The sequence below is a fragment of the Tursiops truncatus genome, chromosome 1, assembly GCF_011762595.2.
Source record: "Tursiops truncatus isolate mTurTru1 chromosome 1, mTurTru1.mat.Y, whole genome shotgun sequence".
NCBI lineage: Eukaryota > Metazoa > Chordata > Mammalia > Artiodactyla > Delphinidae > Tursiops > Tursiops truncatus.
Window position 1 is genome coordinate 1,709,531 of NC_047034.1, and position 18,408 is coordinate 1,727,938.

At 60.5% G+C, this 18,408-nt stretch overlaps 1 protein-coding gene and 1 long non-coding RNA gene across 6 annotated transcripts in view; one reads left to right on the top strand and one right to left on the bottom strand.

Annotated features, from left to right (window-relative positions):
• Positions 1-1,127: 1,127 nt before the first annotated feature.
• LOC141277822 (uncharacterized) lies at positions 1,128-16,953 on the bottom strand. 3 transcript variants are annotated; one of them, XR_012329677.1, is made up of 5 exons: positions 12,751-16,953; positions 12,455-12,562; positions 10,941-11,131; positions 8,666-10,047; positions 1,128-6,014 (listed from the first exon to the last, which is right to left on the bottom strand). It is a non-coding gene; the product is annotated as an uncharacterized lncRNA (long non-coding RNA). The 3 variants fall into 3 exon arrangements; XR_012329678.1 differs by lacking the exon at positions 12,455-12,562 and having other exon boundaries at positions 1,129-6,014; XR_012329679.1 differs by lacking the exons at positions 12,455-12,562; positions 12,751-16,953 and having other exon boundaries at positions 1,131-6,014; positions 8,666-9,820; positions 10,941-10,956.
• Positions 9,223-18,408, top strand: part of KIF21B (kinesin family member 21B) — a 43,987-nt gene continuing 34,801 nt past the window's right edge. For all 3 annotated transcript variants that reach the window (XM_033847011.2, XM_033847119.2, XM_033847171.2), the window contains exon 1: positions 9,223-9,345. In XM_033847011.2, coding sequence (XP_033702902.1) covers positions 9,305-9,345 — 41 coding nt within the window. In that variant the 5' untranslated portion in view covers positions 9,223-9,304. The remainder of the gene's footprint in view (positions 9,346-18,408) is intronic.

An 18,408-nucleotide genomic window follows, 5' to 3' on the forward strand; every position in this document is an offset into this window, starting at 1 on the left:
GGGCAGGGCTGGATTTGTCCCCGAGCTTTCTAATCCCATTGCTTCTTTTTCCTGTGCCACACTGCCGTCTCCTAAATGGAACTTAAATCCAGTTTAGTAAGCCAGGGAACAGAAGCGTTTTAAAAGAAGCCTGCCATAAATACAGAGGGTCAAATAATAATTCTGGTGTCGAACACGAGTTCAAAAACGCTAGGATGCCAGAGCAGCACGTTGAGGGTCACAGGCAGCATGTGGAGGATTCAGAGGAGGGAGAGCTGAGGGCTGTTTGTTTAAATAAAACCATCAGCAGAGGAGATTCCACTGTGTTAAGAAAGGAAACCAAGACCCAGAGGAGGAAAGGGCCGTGGAGCCCAGCATCCGAGTCCGTGCGAGGAGCCTGGTTCCAGGAGGCCAGTGAGACCTGCAGACCCAGCCCAGCCCACTTCTAGTCGTGGGCCCTTTAAAATATCTCCACCAGCAGTGTCGTCATGCAGAGAATGATAACATCTGACGTCATCAAGGCTGGTTCCGGTTCCTGCGGTGCCTGACGGACGCAATCTCACATGTAGCCTTTGCAACACCGTCCAGGAAGTGGGTATTGCTGTGGGGCCCATTCCGGGAAAAGCCAAGTCACTCACCCACCGAGAAGCAGTGAGGCCAGGTGTCCGACAGGGGCCTGGACGCTGCTCTTCAGCTGCCGGCACCCCGTATTATCAGGAGGATCGCAGGACAATCCCTGACCCGGTCCCACCTCGTCCTCTACTGATCTGGCCCAAGCCCCTTCCCACACCCCGCCAAGCGCCCGTCCAAGCCCACGCAGCCCCACGCGCTCAGCACCCCTCTGCACCCGGTAGCCCTCCGTCCTCCGTCTCAGCCGGGCCCCTCTGATGGCCCCAGGAAACTCTGCCAGCTAGAGAAGGCCACTCACCACCCAGTTCCACAAGAATGAAGTCACTGACACTGTGTCGCGGACCTTCGACACCCGCTGAAACGAGGTCAGAGGGACAAGGAATGGGGTTCTCTGTGCTTTGTGAGAAACTGGCAGAACAGGCCTCCAGAGAGTTCTATAGTTTCACACTTGATGAGCCCAATTTCGTGCATCTTCTCACACCTAGAAAAGCACTAAAGTCATCATTGGAAGCATCCGCTCCTGGTGACAAGCAGCCCCTTACCGAGAGGTGTGCCTGAGTGCAGCCCCCCTTCTCCAAATCACAGGCATGCTGACTCCCCCCTTCAGAGCTACGCAGAGCCTGTCTCCCGGGCTGTCGTCCTCAGTAAGTCCCCGAACAAAACTGAACTCACAGCTCTCGCATCGTGCGCTTTTTTATTCAGTTGATGACTCTTAGCACTCACTTTTACTGTAGCACTTGTTACATTGTATCATACCTAGGAGGCTACAGCTTGTTTTTTGCAAGTATACAGTGTTTCCCAAAGGTAGTAGATTTCTTTATCAACTTTGTGTCCCCAGCAAGGAGAAAAGGAAGGGAGGAAGAAAGGAAGAGAGGGAGGTGGGAAGGGCAACCGCCAGAGACACGCTAAGTAAACCACTAAACAACAGGCATTACATTGAATCGTTTGAAATTGCCAACATTCTACCCCTTTTGTCTACAAATAGGCAATCTGACAATATTTAACCTACTACAATGAGGGTGGGTTTCCCCACTGCCCAGCGCCACAAGCCCACCCCTGCCCCTCTGGGGAGCAGAGCCCCGCCTTTCGTTTGGGGGCTGTGTATGTGTGTCCTGATGTCCTGATCACACACATCGGCTGGGAGAGAGTCTCACAAGGTGGGCGCCAGGTCAGGGCTGTTCTCGGGCAGCGTGCGGGGGTGGGGGGCGCTCCCGGCACCTGTCACCACTTGAGGGGCCCCCACTGACAGGGGGCCATGAGGAGTGTCTGCAGGGGTGCCCAGCGGCTTCTGCACTAGGCACTGTGAGTTTAACTGTCTCTCCGGAGCCCACCCCCTCCTCTGCCGGACCTAGGGGCACTCATCAGTCTGGCCTGGGGGTGGGAGGCAGACCTGGGCGCCCCTCCCCTCCGCATTCGTGCTAGTTCAGGTCCAGACTTAGACCCCCGAAGGCCCCCCAGGGCGGGCCTTCTCCTGGGATCCTCCAACCCAGTTTGGAAGTCAAAGAGGAAAGAAATTCTTTCATGCTCTCCACACCCTCCCTCCTCCCTAATCCCCTCAAGGCAAAGAGTCCCCACTGTCAACTGGTACCGGAGTCAGGGATGGGGGCGCACCCCGCCCCCCCCGGGACTCAAGAGATAATTTCACCTCAGGCCGATGCAGGCTGTCACTGTCAAAGGGCCTTTGAGATTCCCCTACAATTGTCCCGTGAGATTCAGCACACACACACACACACACACACACACACACACACACACACACCGGGGTGCTGGCACTCAGTCTGGCTGCATGTTTGGCGAGCCGGCACTTTAGAGGTTAATCCTGCGTGATCGCCCTCCACCGCCTCCCTCTCCTCCTATTTTTAACGTGTTAAATGCTCCTTTGCTGGCCACTGGCTCTGCAGCTTTTGGGTAAAGCAAATAGCTATTAAAACGCAAGGAAAGGATGCTCCCTCCGGGACAGAAATCAAGAGCTCCCGGGCAGGGTGGGGTTATCTGTAATTTCGCGAGAGGAAGCGGGAGGGGGATGGCTCCCCTGGGGCCCTGGCTAGGGCCGTCTCCCCCGCCTCACCAGGTGGGGCAGGGGGCTCCACCCCCACACCTCCTCTCTCGGGGTCCCCAGTCCTGTGGCGTCACCTCGTCTCTGGCTCCCCCAGCGCGGGTCCTGGCTGGCATCCACCTTCCCTCTCTGTGCTCCTAATTCCCCACCACTGTCCTCCTGCTGGCGGAGGGGGACCCTCCGGGAGCCCGCAGGCCACATGGGGCCAGGCAGAGGGCTCAGCTAACCTTCAGGTGGCCAGGACTCCAGGTGACTGTCCTAGTGACCCGGGTAAGTCACCAGCCGCCCTGCACCTCTGTGTGAGCAATGAGGTTAGAGCAAATGACCTCTTTTAAAATCAGTTTGTTGAGCGATAATTAACTTATAATAAACTGGACATAAAGTACACAGCTGGATTGTTTCTGAAAAATGTCTACCCCCGTGGAGCTGCCAGCACCACCAGGATAATAGCTATGCCCACCGCCCCCATGATTTCTGGGTGCCTGTTGGTGGCCCCTCCTCTGCTCCTCCCGACTCTGTTCGAGATCCTCCCCCAGTCAGGCACCCTCTGGGCCACTCGATGGCTCGGGCTGCATTTTCTAGATTTTCACCTCCGTGGACGTACAAGGCACGGGCTCTTCTGGGGCTGGCGTCCGCCACTCAGCACAGTTATTCTGCGGTTCATCTGCGCCCTATCGTGTACCGATGGTCCTGTCCCTTTCATTGCTGAGTAGCGTCCATTGTGCGATACTCCACATTTACCCTTTCATCCCAGTTCGGCGCCGCAAAAAGCTGCTAGGACACCCACATCCGGGTCTTTGCAGCAGGTGGCAGCTCTGCAGCTGCCGGGGCCCCACCACCCTTTTCCTCCACAGGGATCCGACTCAGGAGGAAGCGGGAAACCCTTGCTTGGGTTTGAACCCCGCTCTGCCACTTGTGGTGCGACCTTGGGCACCTCTCGGTGTCCTTCGTTCTACAGGGATGAGAGCTGCTCCCAGCTCCTCGGGGAGCCGGGAGCCGTACAGGACAGCCCAGATCTGAAGCGCTCTGCACGGCACCAAGCACCACATTCAGAAGTGGCAGCTGTTGGTACGTTGCCTCTGAGAAGTTGGATCTGTCTGGGGTCTCTGGGCAGTTACCCAACCCTTTGCGGCAGCCCTATTTCAGCGAGGGCTGAGGGAAAGGGTGACTTGAGCAGGGCCAGGCTTTGAGCTGGGGGTTAGCACAGGTGTGTCCTGACACCCACCTCCACGACCGTTCCTCGGCAGGCAATGGGCAGTGGCACTGAAAGGCCCTGGGGTTTTTCTAATTGCTTTTCTTAGTGGTTCCCGAGGACCGCTGAGGGAGGCTCAGCACAGCTGGCCAGAGGTGGATGGGAAACCACGCTCCTTCGGTGAGTCCCCAGGAGCCAGCAATCTGCAAACATCACGGGGGGCGGAGACAGGTGGAGCAGAGAGGCTGCTACCCGCTTCTACCTGCCCACAAGGCTCCGTGCGGCACGGAGACCAGAAGCCCAAAGGGGCGTCTGTGAGTCCGAGGCGGGCAGCTAGAGTCCTGGGAGGCTCTGGGCCCTCAGGCATCTTTCCAGACCAGAATTCTGGCTCTGCGCCTTACTAAGGACGTCAGTTCGGGTAGGGTGGGCTTTGCCAAGGTAACACACAAGCTCGTGATTTCAGTGGCTGAACACAATGAAAGTTCACGTCTCGCGTACGCTCTGAACAACATCAACTTGTGTGCCATGCCAGGGGCGCAGAAAGCTTCCACCTACAAGTAATACGTGTGAGCTCTGGTCACATTTCATTGGTCAAAGGACGTCCCAGGGCCACGGCTAACACCAGAATGAGGGCATGCGGCCTGCCCTATGCCACAGGCAGAGGGCCGGAAATATTTGGTGGAGGCATTAATGACCACGACACTAGCCAAGTGACCTGTGAGCCCATTTCCTCTTCTGCAAACTGAGAACAATGACAGTATTTGCCTCACAGACTTGTGAGGATTATAAAAAACACACGTAACACCCTCGGCACGGGGTAGCCCTGGGGCGAGTAGAATGAAATTCAGATGTTCCTCCAGGTGGCCCCCAGGGAGGCTGAGCCCAGGGGCATCCATGCTCTTCAGGGGTCTCCCCCCTCTGCAGACACGTACCCGGCTACCGGGGCCCCTCCACCCAGCAGCCTGCAGAAGCCGGAAACTCTCCTCCTCCCAGATCAACAAGGACCCCCTCGGGTGGGCAGACCTCACCGCCACACCCCCTGCTCCCAGACTCACCCACAGTCATCTCTGACTTCCTGTCAGTCTTTGTGACAAATTCGCCCTCTGTCCAGTCAGAGGACAGGGGCGCATGAAAGAAGGGACGGAGATTCTACGGGAAATGAAGGAACTTCATTTCTCTGCTGTGCAGGGCCTCGTGCTGGGTGGTCCACCCAGGTTACCCCTTTTTGACCTCATGATAGACCACGATGAGGGGCGTGTGAGCGTCCTCGTTTTGAGGTTAGGGAACCTGCCCAGGTCACCCCGCTTCAAGTGGCAGAGCTGGACCTGACCCACATCTCTGTGACTCCGGCTTCCAGGCTGTCTTCTGCTATTTTGTGCAGACTTGACTTTTACACAAGTCGTGAGCTCACACACAGCCCAGGCTCGGGCGTTCGGCCTTCGGGTCCTATCACGCTGTGGTGGAAACTGCCCCCTCTGGGGCTTTTGGCGCCAGCTCAGAGGCTTACTGTGTGGCTCTGGACAGGTTTCTTCACCTCTCTGGGCCTCAGTTTCCTCACCTGAAGATGAGGAACTAGCTGTTGAACTAGATGACCTTAGGGACTCTAGGATTCTGGGACATTGAGGCTGCCCGCACCTGCTCCCGCCTTGGGCTCTAACACTGTATTAGAAAGCACTGCAGAGAGGAATGGACGAAGACCCGGTATTTGAGGTTACGCTGTGTATTAAACCCTCATCAACATCTGAAACCAAAAGTAGTGTGTTGTTGTTTTTTAAAGAGACTGTTGGGTATTTGTAATCCACAGCAGTTCTCTCTTTCTTGCTATTTATAACAAATTCTGGTTTCCTCTATGGCTAAGTCTGTCTCCTTCCATAACAGGGGAAGTCAGGCTGTGCCCTCGCTGAGCAGAGGTCCCCACGTCTGCACCCCAGTAGGCCCTCTCTGGGGTTCGGAGCTCCTGCTGGCGAGCAGGACTCTGGGCTCTGTCCCTGGCTGGGCCGCCTGCCAGCAGGGTGGGCTAAGGCCTGATCTCCCAGGAACCCAGCTGGGCAAGGCTGGGGGCTGCAGCTGGAGGCCGGGAGCTCTGTACCCTGCACGCCCAGAACTCCAGGTCGACGCTCAGATACTTCCTCCAAATGCCAGGGCCTGGTGCGAATGCTAAAGAAGAACCACAGAACGGGACTGAAGTAAAGGCCGCCGTCGGGGAGCTTTCTAGGGCTTGAGGGTATCTCTTAGGTGTTTTGATTTGCTACTGTAGGGTTGAGAACCAGGCCGACCTGAGAGATCTGGGCCAGATGGCTGCCCCCAGGTGCTGCCGGAGTATTGTCACCGCAGTAGCCCGGGAGCCTCCTGCCGCGGAGCTCCCCTCACAACTCCCCAGGGTCCCATCTGCCCAGACGCCCACCGCTCCCGTCAGGAGAGATGATGGAGGTCCAAGACGCCTGGGGGAGGGCCTCGGCTCGGGACAAGAGCTGAGGCTCAAACTGCAGTCCAGGAGGGGGAAGGATGGGGCCAAACACAGGGTAGCGTGTGCGTGTGTGTGTGTGTGTGTGTGTGTGTCTGTGTGTGTGTGTGTGTGCGCGCGTGTAGGGGGGGGAGATACGCATGCAGGCAGCTGATGCGGAGAAGCCTCAGGGTTTGGGAAGGAGGGAAGGAAAGAGGGGCAGCGGGAGGAGGGGGTGGGGTGAGAACACACCTGAGGAGGAAGCAGGGCTGTGCTGAGGCTGGACACCCACAAAGAGGGCGGGCGCCCTCCTGGGCTTCCCCTGGCCCTGTAACTAAATCTGCCCAGTCTGTGGTTTAGGCCTCCTTACTACCCCTTGGATCCCCATCTGACCTTCTTGCCTCGGGACAGCAGCTCCAGAAGTCTGGACATCTAGCTGCCCTGCTGCTCCCTGGTGGCCCAGGAGGGAGCCTCCCTGAGGCCCTGACCTCTAGGAGGCCTGACTTTCCATCCCATGTGCCTCCCTGCTCCTCCTGGCTCGACACCCTGTGACCTGGAGGGATGGGGGGGTGGGGGGCTGGGGAGACAGCGGCTCTGGCGCCATTTCCCAGCAGTGAAACTGTGAGTCAGAAGGTCACCTACTCTCGGAAGTCAGAGAGGACCTCTGGAGGCAGGAAACCAGAGTCGGGCCCCGGAGAAGCCCAGAGTCTGGTGGGCAGAAGAGCAGCTTTGCAAAATGCAACGTTGTCAAAAAAAAAAAAAAAAAAAAAAATGCAACGTTGTCATCCGAGAGCACAAGCCTGGAACACAAGCTGGGGAGCTGTGCTCCCTGCGCAGCTGCTCGGAGGTGATCTGGGAGCCTGGAACCCGACACATGAGGTCAAATCCTGGGTCTGTTGCTTATACGCTGGGTGAGGCGCAGTGTCCCTGTCGGCAAAACTGAAGAATAAAGCCTAGCTCACAAGGTGATGAGCGTGAAACGCAAACGTGCATGTAGAGTACCTCGTTTGTGTAGCTGGTCCCTAACTGTCAGTCTCCTCCCCACCTTATCTCGGTTGGAAGAGAATGTGCAGGATCTCACTCAGCACTCTGCTGGCCTCCTGCTCGGGCCGGAGAACCTACCTGCTGGCCCCAGAAAGACCTTCCTCTAGGTTCCAATGCTAGTGGAAGGGGCAGGATCCCCCCGGGCTCCTGCACTCCCCTGCCCCTCCTCCACCCTGGGGCACTGCTGGCGGGCGCTGCTGTCTTCCATCAGGACTGGGTAGGGAGTCGGGGGCGCTGATTTGCTCTTGAAATGTGCCCTAGAAATTATCTTTATTTTTTGGTTTGACCATAGTAGGTCAAACCAAACTGGGATCTGGGCTACGGATGGAGCAGTTATCTGTGGGTTGGGTGGGGGAGGGAAAGAAAGGGGGATGGCACCGAAGCTGCATCCTCAGCCCCTAGGCCATACCCTCTCCAAAATCTCTGGCATGGTTTCATCATCTGTGGGTGATGCAAGAGGCTTGGAGTCAGACTCCCCTTCCTCCCCCGCCGCCCCCCCGCCCCCCTAGAGCGCTCCTTCCACATCTGGAGCTGCAGCTGGGTCCTCCTCTTGGGCGCTTTCCAGGGAGGGAGCTGGTTGAAGTGGGCGGGGGGGCGGGGAGGGCAGCTGGTGAGGGGCCCCGTGAATGGCCCCAATGTTGGGAGCTGGGGGCAGGGAGATGGGGCCGGGCTCAGATGAAGGGCAGAGGGCCTGGAAAGGCCACCGTGACTTCCCACGGCACTGGCCACCGCCATCACTGCCCCGTGTTTCAACTTCCCAGGGCTCCCCTTGTCCTTTATACCCAAGCGAAGGCAGCTGCCCTCCACACCCCCTTCCCACTCACCTCCGCACAACCTCTACCCAGGTGTCCGGAGCTGAGTGCCCGCTTTGTTCCCTGTCTCCCTGGGGCAGCTCGGGCCTCCCACATTGACCCTCTGCCCCCATGGCCACAACAAGCAGAGTGTGAGCCAGGCGGGGAGAGGGGTCATCTGTGGATCACAAAGGTCACTGGAGCCTCCGTGGTCTCACAGAAGGGAGGGGCCGTCTGGCCGGGGATCAACCCAAAGATGAACTTTAGGGTTCACCAGAAGTTGTAGGGAAGGGTGCAGGGTGGAGGTGGAGGGAATTTTAGTTAGACACTAGCAAGAATCCCCCTCAATAAAGGCTGGCAAATTCACTGGAATAAATGCAGAAGGGAGGTTTTCCGGGCGCTTTCAGAATACAAACCGCCAGGCGCTGTGGGACCCTTTGCAGAGAAGCGCTGGGCCCAGAGACCCGGGTTCTTACCCTGGCTTAGCCACTAACTCCTGTGTAACCTCGGTAGTTCCCCTCTCTGCGTACCGGCTTCCGCATTAATGGGCTGGGGTCCCACCGAGGCTGAGGGTCTGCGGCTCCGGGGTCCGAGGCTCCGGCGCGGTCAGCTCCTCGGCCCGCATCCCTCCGCGCCCCCCGGGGCACCCGGCCAGGCCCCCAGCAAACGCGTGGACATGAGGCGAGGGGTTCCTTTAAAGGCTTCCTCCCCGCCCCTGCTGCCGGCTCGGGCTTTCGATTGGTGCATCAGCCTCGGGGGCGGAGCTAGGGGCGGAGCCGGGACTGGTTCGGGGGCGGAGCCTCCGTCGGGCCGGCCCCCGCCCCCTTTGTTCGTGCGGCGGCGGGAGGCGCTGCGGGGCTGGAGGTGCGCGCGCGGGAGCCGCGTCGTGGGGAGCGGGTCGCGCCCGGGCTGTCAGCTGGCTCCGCGCCGCCGCCCGATGGCTCGAGGGGGCGCGCGGGCCCGGCCCCGGGGGTTCTCCGCCGGCCGCGTGTGAGCCCTCCGCCGGCCGCCCGCGAGCATGTCACCTCCAGCCGCCGCAGCCTCCGTCCGCAGCGCCCGCGCCCTCGCCTCTAGCAGCCGCAGCCGCAGCCGCAGCCGCAGCCGCCGCCCGGGGCATTGGCCCCCAAGCCCTCGCCCCTGATCGACTCGGGACCCGGCGCCGAAGCACCATGGCGGGCCAGGGGGACTGCTGCGTCAAGGTGGCCGTCAGGTAGGACGGGCGGCGGGGCGCGTGCGCGGAGGACTCGGCTTTGTCTCGCGTGGGCGCGGGGCGGGGGTCCGGGGGTCCCGGGGAGCCGCTCGACCCGCAGTCGGCGTCCGCGGAGGTCGGGCTGGCCAGGCTGGGGGGCGCCGCGTGCTGGCCCGGCCCCCGCAGGGATAGGCGGCCCCGCGGGCGGCTGGAGGTGGCTTTGTTTGGGTGGTAATTTCGGGCCCCTCTTGGGAGCCCTTAATGATCAGAAAATCGAATAAACAAGGAAATCCGGTATTTCACACCCAGCCCTGGCCCAGGCCGGAGCGTCTGTGTGTTTCCTCTTCGCCTCCCCACGGGCTGCTGTCTCATGCGGGCACAGTGGATGGGGGGAAATTTCCCTGCATCCACCCTAGCCGGCTGGTCCTGCGCTCATGGTCCAGCTGGGGAGGCAGCACGTCGCCCCCGGGCCGGTTCCGCAGACAAAGATCGAGTGCTGCACGAATGGAAGGGCTGGGATGGGGCCTTGGCCCTCCTTGGGGAGTCCGCCGCTTTGGAGAGAACCCTGCCGGCCCTGTCCCAAGAGGGGCTGGGGCTGGGAAGGGAGGATGGGGTGTCTCCGAGGTTCTGCCTCTGAGAGGGCAGGATGCTGTGACGCTGATGTCCATCTTCAGGCCTTCAGACAGAACTGAGCGGGGCAGGGCCGCATGGACTTACCTGGGACTTGAAGGGACATAGAGGCAGAAGTGAGGTGGGCAGAGGACAGGGCACCTGGAGGTGCGGGGCTTTGTGTTGGGTGGGGACACTTCACGCCATGTCACCCCTCCGTTTTTGATTTGGGCTTTTCTGTTTGAGGGGGTCTGATGGTGGGAGAGTGCCAGTCTGGGACTGATCACCAATGAAGGGATGGTGGAGGACATCATTCAGCCCTGTGTGATGGGGGTGGGAGTCTGAGACCGGGTCTAGGGTGGGTCTGAGCAGGTCTCTGGTTTCCCTGGGTTGTAGATGACCCAGATTCCAGGATTCCAGGGCAGTCACTCGGAGATGACTATGGAAAACACCCCAGGGCAGGTGCCACCACCCCCTCCACACACACACCAGCCACCTGGCCAGCCCTCCGCAGCCCAGAGAGGGTCCGGGGACTGCTGACCACAGCTCTGGGGTTGAGGGAGGGAGACCGAGGTGCCCTCCCCCCACGTCCCCCGCTGCACTCAGAGCATCATTGGGCACAGACTTGTTGGCTCCGGACAGCCTGAGACAAAGAGGAGCCCCAAAGGTGCCCGGTGGGCTGGCTGGGCGGGGCCGGGCTGCTGCGTGGCTGACTGTGCGGCAGGATCCCCTGGAGGGGCGAGGGCGAGGGCACGGTGTGGGTGGGAGTGTGGGAGTGGGAAACGTAAATAAGACAGCTGCAGCAGAGTGGGAGAGTCTGGGCGCATCATAAAAGGAAACTGAACCGGGCCTGGGAAGGAGGGCACTGGGGGTGCCCCTCCCAGGGGGCTTTCCTTTAGACTCCATCTTACCCGAGAGAGCCGAACAAAGCCCCCCCCCCCTCCCAGCAGGGCCCCCAGGCTAGACTGGGGCAGCGTAAGACGTGGGAAAACCCATGGCCTTGGCACCTTGTGCAGAGTGAGGAAGAGCTGGTGTTCCTTTCCCACCACCGCCAGAAGTTCCCGGGACCCTTCCCGCCCAGAGGGCACCGTGCCTGCCCACTGCTCCAGCTTCTGCCAGTGACAGGCGTCATCTCTGCTTCCATGGAGATTGCCTTGGGGGGAGCCGGACGCCCCCACTCCTTGCCTCTGTTGCTGATCTGGTTGGAGGGGTGGGGAGATTTGAGCATCAGAAGAGCCGGGCTTGCAGGCCCTCCTGGAAGGTGAAGGCCCCACCCACTCCTCCCCTCCCACCCCAGCCCAAGCGCCCAGCCAGGCACACGCCAGACCTCCGTGCGCAGCTGGCCGTGGAGGGCAGACAATGCCTGGACAGAGCCCAGTTTCTAATCACAAAGCTGAGGACAGGACCTGGCTTGGGCTGGGGCTGGGACGGGGAGCAGATGGTGCCACTGGGGGGCTGTAGGGGAGAATTCTCCGGGCTTTGGGGTCCCCTTCAACCCCCCCATCCCCACCCTCGGCAATCGCTTGTCCCACTTAAAGGACTGGGTGGTGGGCTGGAGTAGCGTAGAGCATTGCTGGGAAGCCCCAGGGATTTGGAATTGCCAAGAGCCTAGCCCAGCACGCGCTGAGCTGTCTTTTTGGAAACCCTTTCTTATATCTAACTGAGAATAACTAATGGCAAGCCCTGGGTCCAACTCTTGAGACAGGGAGGCCGGGAAAGAGACAGACTTGGTCTGGGCGGTGGCGGGGTGGGGGGCGGGTGTTGTGTGTATGTGTAAGGGTGGAGGTCCGGGAGCTGCTAGACTAGGTAAGAAGTGCTAGGCCCAGGGCTCTTGGCCCTATAATCTCTCCGGATGAGGATCAAAGCTGGCTTGTCTGCGGAGCCATGGGGAAGGCCAAGGGGGTGCAGAGCCAGAGGAGGCGACTTTCAGGACCTGGGGCTGTGGGATAAGGGGAGAAGGTGTGCGTGTGAGCAGACCCCGAAGCCCCACCCCAGGCCACCCTGGAGTCTGGCCCATCTGCCCCTGAGCTCTGCACCGAGACTCCCAGGCCAGCCCCTCCAGCCTGCCCCGTGATACGTTTATCCATAAATCCCCTCGTAGGATAAGGACTCTCTCAGCTCCGAGGCTGGCCTAGGGCCCTGCTTCTACCTGGGGCCGGGGTTTAGGGGGGACCCTGGGGAGAGCTGACCTGCCCCAGGCTGCAGAAATATAGGCCTGACCAGTGGGGGGAGAAGGGGAAGGGGTGGCTGTTAAGAAATGCCAGTTGGCAAAGTTGAGATTGGGGAAGGAAGCCAAGTCACGTGGTGCATTTAGTTAAGACCCTTTCAAGCCCCCAGCTCTGAGCCCCCAGCCCTCGGGGAGCCCTCAGGGTGGCCTAACCCCCTTCCCCCTTATCTTTGCCTGGTTTCCTTAAGCTTCCTTCCTTAGTCTGCTAGGGTGGGGATGGGGGCTCTGCCGGTTCCACATCCATCCCTGGACACTGCAGGGTCAGGCAGGGGCTGGAAAGGGCATGGGGCGCACCAGCCAGGGGCCCCGGGACAGTCAGATGGCACCCCTGCTCTCTCGCTCGGGTTCTGTAGCTGCAGGTATTCCCCTGGATCCAGGCTCCTCTGAAGTCTCAGTGTCCGTCTAAATTTTGAATCAAGAGAATCGGTGGTTTGGGACAAAGACACTGAAGACAGAAAAAACTGAGTGAGGGTGGGGATGCCGTGCCTCAGAAACCCCCTTCCCCGCCCCCTGCCCCCACTCTGGTGGAGTCCAAGGCCAGTCAGGGCCAACCAGTGCCGCCTGTGGCCCCTCCTGTCCAGTTCACAGACCTGGGAAACTGAGGCCCAGGCAGGGCCTCCTGTGGCCAGTGGAGACCTGAGAGTCCTGGTGGCGGGCTTCTGCTGCAGAAATAGGGCTTATGTCATCACCAGGAAGTGCAGTGTAGTAACCGCAGGCCCCGGAAGCGTGCCCCCCACCCCGCCCCAGCCAGCCTGCCTGATTGGCTCTCAGCCTTTGAAGACCTCATAGAGGGGGGTGGGGGCAGGGGCTGAGGAAGTGGCAGAGGTGACATGTTCCTGGCACCCTTATTCCTACAGCTGTGCGGGCAGAGGGCAGGGCTGGGGCCCACGAAGTCGGTTACTGGCTGGGTCGTGGGGCCCCATTTCTGTTTCTCCTTCTGGGCCTCAGTTTTACCCACTGTAGAATGGGATCAGCGCTTTGTGCTGGTTTGGCCATTTGTGAAGAGGAGCGGTTTGGATGCAGTAGAAGGTGGCCGGTCCTTAAAGGGTGACTCTTGAGAAGCGAAGTGCGAATGAAATGTTTTAAAAATAAGCCTTTGGGCTTCCCTGGTGGCGCAGTGGTTGAGAGTCCGCTTGCCGATGCAGGGGACGCGGGTTCGTGCCCCGGTCCGGGAGGATCCCACATGCCGCAGAGCAGCTGGGCCCGTGAGCCATGGCCGCTGAGCCTGCGCGTCCGGAGCCTGTGCTCCGCAACGGGAGAGGCCACAACAGTGAGAGGCCCGCGTACCGCAAAAAAAAAAAAAAAAAAAAAAGCCCTTAAAGCGTATCTAAGCGGTGTCTCTCTAGGTTAAGCCACAGTGACTGTTAGGTAGAAAGAGGAATTCACCTCCAGCCCTTGGATTGATTGATTGATGATTGATTGCAGGAAGCTCGCTGTGATGGAAGGACTGAGCAGGGAGGGCGGGGCTGGGCGCTGTCATTTCCTGCACGCTCACTGAGCGCCAGGTGTCACGCCTGCGTTGTCCCACGGAAGCCCGCGAGGTGGAGATGGGCACAGGCTCACAGCCGTAAATGGAGGCGTCTGGATTTGGACCCGGGGCACCCTTGCTTCCAAGCACGTGCTCCTCACCCTGCTCCACGTGGCCTCGTCATCCGGCTGCTGATTCGCTCTTTCTGGGCACCTCTGTGCCTCCGTTTCCTCCAGCCCTTTCCACATGTCATGGCCGTGACCGCGAACACGGGAAGGTACTCGGGGAGGCACACAGGGCTGCGCAGATGTGGCGGGTGAGGCCGGCTGGGCCTTCTTTGTGGGCTGCTTGTCCCCACGTGCTCCTAGTTTGGGGGAGTTCCTCCCCCCACCACTGGGTGGGAGCCACCCTTCTCCCCTTTCCTGAGATTCACACAGCTGCCCCTGCAATTTGTTTTCCTGCCTGAGTGCCACCTCGCCACCCTCTAGGGAAGTTCCAGGACAGCCAAGTCTACACCCACCCCCACCCCAAGTGTCCGTGGGCTCCTGTCTCTCTCCTTTAACCTCTAGCCCAGCAGCTCCTTAGGGGGAGGCGGGGCCCTGAGAGGCTGCCGGGCTTCCTGCTGGGGCAGGGATGCTCGGCCTTGACCCCGGGGGCTAATTCTCTGTCCCAGGGGGATGGGGCAGTGGAGCTCAGTGGCAGGGGCCACGGAGCCCACAGCCCGTGGCAGCACTGTTGGCTGCAGCGTCCTGTCCTCTGGAGCACTCCCTCTCTCCCCTTGGCTGCTCTGCGGGTGGAAGGGATGGAGGGCCACGGTTCCCCATCCCCAGACCCCCGGATGCCTGAGCCCCTACCCCTCTGCCATCCTCGGTGGAAGCCCGCCATCAGAGTGGTGGCAGAGGCCACCAGTCCTTCCTCTAGGCCGGACTGGTCCTTCCTGAGGCCGGAGTTAAGGTGCCCCGAGGAGAGCCTGGCAGGGCGGCTGGGGACCAGGGCCAGTGGGGTGGGGAGAGGCTCAGGCCAGGCGCCTGTTGCTGTGCATTCCTCAGCAGGGGAGTGTCCCCAGGGCCCAGTCCCCACTGAGCTGTCCCCCACCAGATGCAGATGCCGGCACAGCTCTGGGCTCTGCCGCGTCTCCTGGGAGGTCATGGGAAACCCCTGCCAGATGCCCCGGGATGCCGGAGCACAGCTGAGCGGGCTTCCCTGAGCTGGGAACGCCCTCTGGTCAGGCCCTGAGCTGCCGCTCATAGGCTCACAGGCCTGCAGACTCGCGTGGCCAACAGCAGGCAGGGGCCTGTGAAGCTCCGGATCGGGTCTGGCCGCCCTCGGCCCCTCCTCGCTCCAGCTCCTGCCCTCCCAGCCCCTCCACCCGCCTGCTTCCTCCCCCGGGCCGGCTTCGGCTGTTCTAGGGGTGCCTGGGCCCAGCTGAGATCCCGATGCCCTGGGGGGGTATGGATAAGACTCCCCGCGCCCTCCCCCATTGGACGGCCTGTCTGGGCATTCCTCAGAAGGCAGTGGCCAGAACCCTGGATGAACAGAGAGAGAGAGAGAGAGAGAGGTTAAGGGCATCCTCAGGAGGGAGTAGGGTCGGTGTGCGGAACCCCAGGTTTCCTGTAGGTTCCCTCTGAGTGTCTGCACCACTCCCTGTGCTCCCGGGAAGATGTGTGAGGGCAGAAGTAGGCAGAGGGGGCTGACAGACCCCTTTCACCAGGCTGAGCTCTGTAAACTCATGCCCTTTGACCCCGCCGCACAAAGCCTTCTTGTTTGGGGGTTCAGAGCCAGTCTTTTCCCTGCAGCAGCCTCAGGAAGGCTGGGCTGGGGAGGGTCTGGGAGGCCAGGAGAAGGGCCGGCGGGGGGACACCAGGGCCCTCTGGCTGTCCCGGGGCTCCCCACACTGCACCCCTGCAGCTGAAAGGGCCAGCACCCCAGGCTGGACCTGCCACCCTGCTTCAGAGAGGACTGGCCCCCACGGGAAGACGCTTTGCGCTAAGTCGGCTAAAGCCCCCGGGTGTCTGGGAGGCAGACTCCCCAGAGAGAGCAGGGATTTTGCTTCCAGCCGCCTTCCCGTAGCTGGCAGGCTGCCACGGTGGGAGGAGGAGGGAGAGGAGAGGACGCCTGGTAAAGTGGGTGCGGGTGTCCTCTTTCTGCCGCGGAGGGAGGTGGGCGCCATGCTCACGCAGGGAAGCAGCCTTCTGCGTCCTCGGCCCCCTGCCTCCCCTGCCCAGGCCTTGGCTTTCTTCACTACGGAATGGGAAAATGCTTCCCCAGCAGACAGCTCTCAGCCCTGCTGGCAGCTGGCAGCAGGATCATCTTTCTCCAGCCCACCTCTCTCCGCGCCAGGGCTGCTTAGAGGGTGAGGCCAGACTGGGCACAGTCAGGCTCGGTTTGAATTTCACCTCCACCATTAGGAGTGTGTGACTTCGGGCTTGTTCAGATTCTCCTTTCTGGGCCTCAGTAAAGATGGGTCTTTACACATGACATGTGTTCATGCATGTAAAGGGGCTCCACGCATAGGTTCTCAAAAGATATTAGGCACTGTCCTTATCAGATGAGGCTCGGGTGGTGTCAGTGACCATGATTCCACAGGAGGAAGGCTGCACATTCTTCCAGGCTCCCCTTCCCAGGGCTCCACAGCCTTTGCAGGCGGGAAGTTCCTTCTGCCAGCTTATCTGAATCCCTCCCGCTGTAGCTGATTTCCCCTTTGGTCTGGCTGTGTCACTGATGGGGACGAGGTGATCCCCGGCAGGTCATGGCATGGCTGAGTGATCTGGTGGGCCAGGCAGACAGGAGGTCCTGGGGCTCCTCTCAGTGTCCCCTGCCACACACACACACACACACACACACACACACACACACACACACGACGGAGGCCACGACAGCCCAGCTCCAGATGAAGCCATGCACGCCGACTGTGGGCTGGCCTGAGGAGGGGAGGCCGTGAAATCTGGGCCACCTTGGGAGCAGCACACCCCAAGACGGGGCGCTGGGTGTCCTTACTTCTCTGGGCCTCCCTGGGCTGACCCACTTGCCCAGGGGCTCCTATTCAGGGTTCCAGAAAGGTGTTAGGGGGTCCTGAAGGAGAAAAGAGCAGATAGGCTTATATCCCTGGGGCTTTTTCCAAAGGGACTAACTAGTCACATGGGTGACCGTGGCCATCTGAGGGGAGATTCTCTTCCGGGTCTGTGGTTCTCAGAGACTTCAAGGTGAGGCCTGAGAGGGTGTCTCCCAGCCTGGAAGCCCCCAGAGTGACATTACTCACGGGTGGGCAGCTGCATGCGGGCTGGTTCTCCCTCCTTCTGCACTGAATCTTCAGGCCCGCAGCCAGGAAAGGTGGTCTTCCTAGAAGACGTTGTTACTAATTAGCTGTGTGACCTTGAGCTGCGTTAATTTCTCTCTCAGCCCTCATTTGTAAATTGGGGCGGGCGGGGGGGATACCCCCCTTAGAACGTGTGCAAAGTGTGGCAGGTACAGCGACCAGCAAAGAGGCATCTTACTCCCTAAGTGCGGGGTTATTACCTACTGGGGAATTGAGTCAGCAGAGATGTAATGGGGTTCCAGGTCCCAGCAAAAAAGGGTGTCAGGAATCAGACCATACACCACAGCTGGAAGAATCTTCTAGGATTCTGGAACAGTTCTTGGTTAGTTATTTTAATATCACGGCCTATTACCTCTTAGAGAAAAGTAAGACTTCTTCGAGGGGAAAGAGCCTGGGGGCCGCATCCCTAGGAATTCTGGGCAAAGATTTGGGGGCAGGTCAATGAGGGATCAGAGGAGGGACCGGAGGCAGCTGATCAGGCAGGACGGATTTTACCTGAGAAGCTGAGCTACACCCACTGCCCCTCCCCCAGCCCAAGGTTACTGGGCGGAGCCCTGGCCGATGATTGGCCGGCTTTGTGTGATGTCGCCGAGGACTGGGTGGAGTGTGGGGCTCCGGCCGGCTACCCTTTGAGGGAGGGACTTTTCCTCCTGGGCGGTATCAGCATCTCCCGGGCCTGCCTGTCTCCCCTGTCCGCCCCTTCCGCCCTGTGCCGGCTCCCCGAAGAGCCCGGGGACCGCTGAGCTCAGCGGCTGCCGCAGGCCTGGGCTCGGGCTGGCGGCCTCTGTCCCCCGCCTGGAGCATCAGCCTGCGAGGGGGCGGCCACGAGCGCCCGCAGTCCCTCTGCGCCAGCGTGTGTGGACAGATACTAAAATCACCAGCCACAGCCCCCCAGCCCCGCCCCGCTGCGCACCGAGGACCCTGGGCCAGATCCCGCCTCCGAAGAGCTAGCGCCGCCCCTTTCTCCGCGCCCCCGCCCCCTCCCACCGCCCTCTCTGCGGGTTGCCGAGTGGCGAATAGACCGGGCTCTGTTCTGGGAGATTCCGGGCCTTTCTTAGTGGGGCCGTCCGCCCGCCCTCCCCCCGCAGGACCTGGAGAAGGGATGGGGAGGTTTGGGGGGGATGGGGCTTGGGGTGAGGTGCCCATGGGTGACATTCAGGGGGGTCTCTGGACAGAAATGATACTGGACGTTGGGTCCACAAAACTTTGACAAAAACAGGCAGCACGGTTTGCCAACTTGAGTTTCCAAACATTGCATTAAATCATGATCTCTATTGATTACTGAGTTTTTTTCATGTTCCCTTAAATTTTGCACTTGAGGCGAATACCTCACTCACCTCACCCCGGCCCTGCATCTGGTCCACAGCACGCAGCGTCCATGGTTTACTGGCAAGACCCTGGAACCTGGTTCCCACCCCTGACCTCCCGCCCGCGCCCCAAGGGAGGAACAGGGCTGGGAGTGGT